Raw genomic sequence first — 9,286 nt, 5'->3', positions numbered from 1 at the left:
GTATAGGATGCAAGCAGATTTTGACATCAAATTTTGGGGTAAAAAATGCGTCTTATACACTGAAAAATATGGTAATTGCCGTTTAAAAATTTAAAATGGATGTATAATTCATGACTGAACAGCTACTGCAGGCCCTTTACAAAAATGTGGCATGTGGCAGCATGAGATAGTGTTTTACATACCCATTCTTGTCGAGACTGTTTTTTCACTGTGCCTGCTATTGCTGTTGCTGCCACTACCATGACTACTTGTGGCATACAGTGAAAACACAATGGCTGGGCATGATGTTTATCCAAATTATATAGTAGCTATCTGTATCATCACTAGAGCTGGGCAATTTAATTGATTACTATTAGCAGTGATTACACTGACTGGTGCCACACTGATCAAACTTATAATTAAATCAATTAATCAAAATTAATATTTATATAGATTTTGAAGCATTGATTACTACAAATTACAATTAAATCAACTGTCACAAAAATAATCAACTAATTGAAATTAAGGTTGCCAATTATTACCATTTTCAACTATTGTTTTTGTATTTCAAGTTTGTTCAGCCTTGATAATTTGTGAAGGACTCGCGAGTCAAGGTTCTCAGGTTCAATTACTACTGCCATGATAAACCTTTGTTTGTGATGGCAAAACTACTAAGGCTATCTTTGCTACTGAAACTGCTGACTACAGTGAAGGCAACAGACTAGTAGCACTTATCATCAACTTTTTTTCTTCATCTTGAACTGCTGACTAAAGGGAAGGCAACTGGGTAGCAGCAGGTTTTTTTCGTTTTTTAGACAAGTTGGGCTACCTGCTATGTCCACCAGGGAGAATCAAACCTCAAATTTTAGCATGGTAAGTCTATAGACTTACTTCTGTCCTACCATGGAACAGCAGCACCTGCTGCCCACTGTTATTTGTTTTGCACTTACCATGATTTGAAGAACACTGTAATAATTGGTTAATAAAGTCACTGATTAATCAATTAACATATGCCACCAATTAACCAGATCTGATTATGATTACATGAGCTTCTACTCTTTAACCCAATGTGAAAAGGTCAGTTCATTGGAGCAATGCCATAATTAGAGAATTAATGTTTACTATACATATCTTCACAAAATTTGGCAAGCTTTTAATAAACATGGAAAGTATGTTGTACATAAAAAATTAGAATTTTTAATGAAGATTATTTTGTGGATTTACTGAGTCATTTGACTCAGATTCTCACTAGTTTGAGTGCAAGTTGATTTGAATATTAAGAAAAAAAAATTTTTTCATCTTACAATTTTCATGTTTAATTTGCATAGCCTTTAGAAACTCTTAAAATGATAATTTTTTTTTTGTCAAACCTTATAAGTTATCTACTAATTTGTTTACCCCAACACTAACTGTAGTGAAATCATCAATCAATGTACAGTGAAATAAAAAATTGAAAAATATGGAATAAAATGAACTTTTTTTTTTTATCTTCTTTTGATGCATAGTTTCTCTTGTTTCATGTAGTTCTTTAAAGTTTCAATTGTTAACCTTTTCACATCTATTTTCTGTAAATTTATGGTTTTCTTGTTGTAAACACCATAAACAAAGTATATGAACTGGCAATATCTTTGGAAGCACAAACCATAATCGGATATGTCACTTTTTATACCAAGTTAGTCATCCAAATTAAAATTCTTTAAACTTTCATATATATATGTTTTGTATTTTAAAATTCAAGATGAGAATAAAATAGCTTTAAAGAACTACAATTTATTTGATTTCTAATTAAGCACTAAATAGGTTAAAACAAATTATCTATATAAATAATACACTTGTGTTTGTCTTTCCTGAACTTTCTCACAAACTTCTTAATCAAATGCTACAAATCTCATCATTAGAAAGGTCTTTGTCAGAGGAGTCTGGATTGCATATTGACTTTTCCATTCAGAATCATATGACACGGTTTTTTTTTTTTATTCAAAGTCTTTAATGCAATGATTATGCTACATGATGGCACAATGTCTTAGTCATCGTGTGATGTCTGGCTTTGATTTCAACTTTATATTTTTCATTTGCAAGGTATTTCACACATACAACAATTAAACCAAGTGTAATTTCCTGAAAAAAAAATTACACTAAACACAATTGCTACGGGCTTTCTTGACATACTGAGGTCCAAAATGCACATGCACAATTCATTAAAAACCATATGATTATCACACTGTGAACACACATTCAAACGTTTTTGCAAATTCAGCTAAGTTTGCCTTCATTACAACTTTACATTTACTTTACAATAATTTAGCTTCAGTTCCTTTCATAGACTGCTATAAACACCTTTTCTCTCCTTTTTTCTTTACTATAGATTTTATTCTTCATTTTGTTCAGTTTCTTTATTTGAACTTGTAAAACCGTGTCATACACTGAACACTTATAACTGTTTCATACTCTGTACACTATTATAAATACCATTACTATAGTTCATTGTATATTTCACTTGTAGTTTTATCAAACAAAGTTAATTATGCATAGTTTTATTAAATAAAGTTACATCTACATGAGTTTATTTGTTTGACCACATAAAATGTTTTACAATAAGATCAGGATTTGTTGATCTAACACATAATGCCTGCAAGAAAGTGTAGCTTAAATGCCATACTTGAAGATGATAGAATACGCAAAATTCAAGTGAAAGGCATAAAAACTATTGCAAATCTTTTGCAGGTCATGGCTAGTTGAAAATAAACTTGTCATTTTTTTCCACATATAACGAAACCTTTCCAGTTCAAATTCTACCTAACTTTATACATAAACATTTTAAAATGTTAATTCTGGGTTGATTTAAAGGTGCTCCCAAAAAATCGTGAGTGTTTGTGCCTTTCTCTGAATTATTTTCTAAGCATAATTCCACTCTCAGGAGGAAAGTTATGATAAATTTGAACAAAACTGTGATATATTTGTCCTTTTTACTTGAATACAAGTGTAGTTTATCAATTCTCATCCAATCACCAATTCTCAATCACAGTTGTCATAGTGTGATATTATTGCCTGTACCTCAGCTTCTAGTAGTCATAGGGTAATGATCTAAACAGAACCTTGGTAGAATAGATAAAGTAGGTCTGAGAATGATAATGGACTGCAACTGTCTGTTGAAAGAAAAGGAGACAATGTAACTACACTTTGGCATCATAAATGGAATTTTACTTACGCTGTTGGACAGATATACTTAATTTGAGGATTCTTGATAGAGGCCAGTGCTGCTGCCCACCCATGACTGGAAGAAATAGAAAACCAGACATGCCATGGAGTACAAATATGCATAACATTTTAATCAAGTCAAAGATTAAAATTAATTAACAATTTCTCAATCAAATACACCCAAAAAAGTATTTAAAGAAAGTTTTATTTCTTTTCACTATGATGAACATGATACTTTGACTATATGATGTACGTAATTCAAGAAATAGTGTTTAAATCATTTTTGTTTTGGCCTTTAATATCAAATATTGCACTTCCAAGTTCCTTCAAGCCTGATTTTTGAATATTTGTATATGAAAATCTAAACATTTCAACAAAAAATACACAAGCTTTATACATGTATTAAAAATATCTACATTTATAATGTTAACATATACAGTTTAGTTGAGGCTTTAATTTCAATAATTATTTCTAACATTGTTTTTGTTTCTGTAAAGTTAAGGTTTTTTGTTTTATTTGATCCCCTAAAATATCTAAATATTGAAATACAACACTATTGAAATGCATTAACTTTTGCTTGGCTTTAATGACTTTTGATTCTGTGGATAAGGCAAATACACTGAACTGTATCAAAATTAATTTTTTTAACTCACTTATTGACATAAAACAGATAATTTTGGGAAGAAAATAAATTTAACACAAATATATATAACAGCAAACTGAAAAAAAACAATCTGAGTACCAAGATGAGCATTTCTGATTCAATCTCCATTGAAATTAATTGATTTAACTGGAAAAGTATTTGTAAAGGATTAAAAATTGTGATTTCTTTATAACTTGGTCAATAAAAATATTAAGATTAACTAACTAGCGCTAATGACAAGTTCATTAAAAGCAGCTTTATAAGTTTAACATTAGATTGATCAATCTAAAATTGTATTTACAGTGTTGTGAAAAAAGTTTTTCTTTTTAATTTTCATTACCATACTTATAATTTCATACATCTAAAATAGAAGTTAAAAAGTGGAGCACATCTACAAAGTTTTAATAAAAAGCATATTAATAGAGCACAATTTTACTCAATGTCATTTAACCACTCAAAGCATATTAACAACCTGACTCTTTTAACCTCTCACTTAAACAAGCAATCAAACTTATACAGCCCAATGAATCCATACATCAATTGAGCAAGGCCTACAATTGAATTTAAATCAACAACAAACATCACATTATTAGGTAAACTATTTTGTAAGGTAATAATAATAGATACATAAGAAATAACTTTACTAAAGAACAACTTTGGAACTGGACTTTCAAAGTGTGTACTTATTACTACTAATATTCTTTTTTCTGATGAGCCAAGATATTCTTTATTTTCTAAGTCTTTCGAGCATATGTATTAAAACTTTCTTTCTTACAATTTTACATTTCAACAGTTATTGTTTTATCACCTTATTAAGTAAGTTCCACATCTGACTGTGGTATCATTTAAAATTACAATGTCTATCATTTTAACTTGAAGTTTTATCAAAGATTTCATAACATGTTGAGTAATATCACACTACAACTTTATACATATTATAAAAAAAATTCATTTTCTCTAATTTTATTTACAATACCACTGTATTTTGTTAAATCAGTTAACTCAAAGGATTACTACTGAAATAATATAAACACACACACACATTTGTTTTTCACACACACAAAAAATTCATTCAGTTTCAATAACTTTTCATTGAGAAATAATAACATAAATCTTTTAATATTGTACAGTAAAACTTAATTTCACAGCCACCTGTACTATTCCAAATTTTTGTATTTTTAAAATCACAATACTTGAGATAGAAGAAAAAACAATGACATGTATTTCTGACAAAAACTTTTTACATAACACTTGGTATACAAATCTGTGGTTATTTTAAGGCAACAAAATATGTGTCACACAAAATTTAATGTCTGTGTGCTCTTACTGTAAGAACAAGTTCTGGATGTTGTTTGATAATTTTTACCCTTGATGCACAAAATATATATAATACTGTTTAAAAGTGTGCTTTCATTAAAAGCTATACACTGCACAAGTTACTTGAAGTTAGATGTTTGAGTTTTAAATGATTACATCAAAATCAAAAATTAACTGAATTACATTTAAAATTGCACATACATTGTAAACATACCTTTTGGATTTTGTTTTTCACAAAAAAAAACATAAGGTTTGAAAAAAAAAGATGCAGAATGCAGTTTCTTTATACTGAGAAATGTGTATAACAGTAAAATCATATCACTTTCAGGATGCATGTAGTTTACAAATATGGGTCACCACAAATAGCATTCAACAGTATTAGTGTGGATAAGGTTTTTTTATTAAAAAGAAACTTACCCTGTATCACCTAAGCCATGTAGAAAAATCACCTGGAAGAACAGATTTTGATATTTAAAAATTATAGAAACAAATACTACAGACACAGTTATGTGGCATTAACTTTTAAACAGCAAAACAAATTAATCTTTAAAATTTTACAAAGATACAACAAATTTAAAAATTCACAATCCACTTAGTTATCACAATTACCACTTTTACTATGAATAAGAAAACTCCATATGGTAGTGTTGTCTGAAAGCTGGCAATCTCTATGAAAACCTTTATGAATTTCAGACTACAATACTGTGGTTACCATTAAACATCGTATTAGGTCGTCAAGAAATTAATGTCACGTTCTGGAACACTATCATTAACCACCCAAAAAAATCACATATAATAGTTAAATGAACTGCCTAAATGTCACGTTAGTGTAGCCTGTATAATGTGTAAAGTTTAGTATACTCTAATCCCTTATAGTAATGGCACACAACAAGACACACATATGGCATGTAATGCTGTTTAAATACAAGAAAGGAAACAATGCCTCTGTAGCCACAAAGAATATCAAAGAAGTTTATGGAAATGTTTTGAATGTTTGTAAGTGTCAATGATGGTTCAGCAAATTTCATTCAGGTGACGTTAGCCTTAAAAACTGTGATGGCAGGGGCCGACACGTTGGAATTGATATTGATGCTCTGAAGATGCTTGTTGAGTCTAACCCAAGGCAACACACTCGTGAAATAGCCCTGAAATTGTATGTCTCTCATGAAACAATAGATAAACATCTAAGGAATATGGAAAAACTCCATAAAGAAGGTGTTTGGGTGCCTCACGAACTCTCTGATGATCATCATTTCTAACGTGTAAATATTGTCTCGTTTCTTCTGGAGCATAATGCGTGTGAACCATTTTTGGACAGAATTGTCACTGGGGATGAAAAATGGATTCTCTATGTGAATATTTAATGCCAAAATCAATGGCTCAGTCCTAGACAAAAACTACTTCTGACCCCAAAACCTTGACTCCATTTGCAGAAAGTGATGCTTTGCATTTGGTGGAACATCAAATGAGTAATTCATTTTGAACTCCTCAATCCATGGTGAACTGTCAATGCAGAGATCTACAGTCAGCAATTGGAAAATTTAAATCACGCACTTCATCAGAAATGCCCTTCACTTGTCAATCGGAAAGGTGTTCTTCTCCACGACAATATACGTCTACATGTGGCACGTTTGATGCAACGCATGATTATGGAGTTGGGTTGGGAAGTTCTCCCCTACCCACCATATTCTTCAGATATGGCACCATCAGATTACCATCTTTTTTGTTCACTACAACACCATCTTAATGGGAAAACATATGTAAATGTGGAAGGTGTTAGACAGGACATCGACATGTTTTTTGCTTCAAAGCCAACTGATTTCTTTAATCAGGACATTAACAACCTGATTATAAGATGGAAAAGCAATATTGATAAGAATAGAGGCTAATTCATTTAATAAATGTTTTGTTTTGATATACAGGTTGTTTGGGTTTTCTTGACGACCTAATAACAATCTTTCTTTTGAATGATCAATTGAAAAACAAACAAAAAATATAATTTTGAATAAAGATACTGATATAGGATCATGATGCAGGTGGTATATAACAGTGTAATAAGTAAGCAACTTTCAAGTGTACAGAATAACATGAATAATACAAGTTACATCTATTTAACTTTCATAGTGAAAAAAAAAATTATCAACGATAAAGATTTTTTAATATGTAGTCCATATTTCACTGACTTCATTTCTGTCAGAATCTTTATTTATACATTTCACATTATAGTTAATGTCAGTGAAAAATTACTTGATAATAAATAATGAAGCAAATTAACAATTAAGTAGCGAGACCTTACACAAAATATTTCACGTATGTGTTAGCATACAGGATGTGCCATAGAAAATTCCCCTCTCAATAAAAACATGATAAGGATACTTTTTCTTATTTCTTGTGACTTTTTTCATGTGGAGATATTTACCTAATTAAATGTAAACACTTTGAACATATGTAATATTAGATTGATTCAATGATCATTCACATATAGCTTAATTATTATAAAAAGATTAGTCATGCTACTTAGTTTTATCTTCATTATTGGAGGGTCCACTATGGCCCACCCTACATAATATATATGTATGTAACACTCATCCAGAATCTAGTTCTATGCACATTGTAGTTCTACTAAAGAATATACTGTTTCAGTTCCTGTTATTGAAGAGGATATTGTAAAAAGTTATTCATACATATGCACATGAGAACTGGTGGTCATAACCTTATCACCTTTATGTTTTAACTAAAACTAGTTATATAATTAAGAGATGTGACCCTTACTTTAGAGAAAGCTTACTTCCAGAAACTGCAGTCATTTGTGAAAGAAGTATTAAGTGGCTAATCTAAATAGGAAGAATGTTAATGAAACTTGGGATGAGAAAATATAAGGTCTCTCTCTCAAGGCTTGTTTTAGGGCCTTTGTTGTTTATTATTTAAGCTAATGATGTGGATAGTTTTTTGGACATTAGTATATCTAAATTTGCTAATGACACTAAAATACAAGGAAGAACTACTTTTGTTGAGAATTCTTCTGTTATCCAAAAAGAATCTTGACAGTCTCAGTGTATCGAAGAGCTTTAATAATGAGAAGTTTTACAGTTACATGCACAAATTTAAAAAAGTCTTAATTCTTGCGAAAGATGAAGAATAATTTTGTATTAAAGAAAAAGAATTTCAGAAGTTTCATTGTTAATAACATATTAAAGCTCTATTGAGTGTTTAGTTCTGGATTATATTCCCCTTACTGCCAAAAAGGATTTTGAGAAGTTAAATAAAACACAAATATTGACTGTTATAATTAATTCTGGCTTAAATCTTTTAGACTATGAGAAGAAGCTTAGTGGTTTGAACTTGTTTCCCTTGGAGTACAAAAGAATTTAGAAGGAGTCTTTATCAGTTATTCATGCTTGTTAAAACATTTGATAGTCAGACCTACCTTGAGTTATCTTCTGGGTGATCGAATGAAAAGGTTTTGAAAATACAGATTTGAAAATTTTGGGTTATAAGCTTACATTAATGAAATCTAAAAGTAGACTTGTTCTTAGACAAACACTGTTTTTAGGTTAGAGTTATGAAATGGTTTGCCAGGTAAATTGGTTTATGGTGTTACTGTTGGTTTTGAATTATTTAAAAATTATGTTATATAGGTACATGTACAATGTATGTATGGATGTTAAAGGATATATTTAAGTTGCTTTAACAAATTAAATATACATGTTTTACTACTAATTTTTTATTTTTATTTTTGGATGATAAGGTGACTTCCAATTGTCTACTGTCACCTTGCTATTTAAATTCTATTACATTATTATTGTACTACTGTGAGGTTTCTAGACCAGCTTATGTTGTAAAAATAATTAAAACAGATTTAGTCAATGCAATTTTGCATGAATATTTATATAAACTGTAAAATCTATGATAATTTATAATTTTACTTAAGTAATGAGCTTTTAGCATTACTGAAATTGTATAAACAAATGTCAAACTGGTTCAAAGAATTAACAAGGAATTCACTGTCCTAAGAATCTTTTTTTCAGTATAATTTTAAACAAGTCAAAGTTTAAGATGTTTTAGGCCTAATAAAGTAGTACGTATAGTTGTACTAATAATGGCTGGAGACGGCTTGAATGGGTAATGAAGAAAAACTTTAATATAAGT

The 9,286-nt window shown here is 29.9% G+C and overlaps 1 protein-coding gene across 1 annotated transcript in view; it reads right to left on the bottom strand.

Annotated features, from left to right (window-relative positions):
- LOC106457698 (acyl-protein thioesterase 1-like) overlaps window positions 1-9,286 on the bottom strand; it is a 30,534-nt gene that overhangs the window by 13,470 nt on the left and 7,778 nt on the right. The window contains 2 exon segments of the mRNA XM_013917145.2: window positions 3,188-3,253; window positions 5,555-5,586. Of these exon segments, the coding sequence (XP_013772599.1) occupies window positions 3,188-3,253; window positions 5,555-5,586 (98 nt within the window).

The sequence above is a fragment of the Limulus polyphemus genome, unplaced genomic scaffold, assembly GCF_000517525.1.
Source record: "Limulus polyphemus unplaced genomic scaffold, Limulus_polyphemus-2.1.2 Scaffold362, whole genome shotgun sequence".
NCBI classification, from domain to species: domain Eukaryota; kingdom Metazoa; phylum Arthropoda; class Merostomata; order Xiphosura; family Limulidae; genus Limulus; species Limulus polyphemus.
The sequence above is the reverse complement of the archived record's forward strand: the minus strand, read 5'-3'. Positions and strand labels throughout refer to the sequence as shown.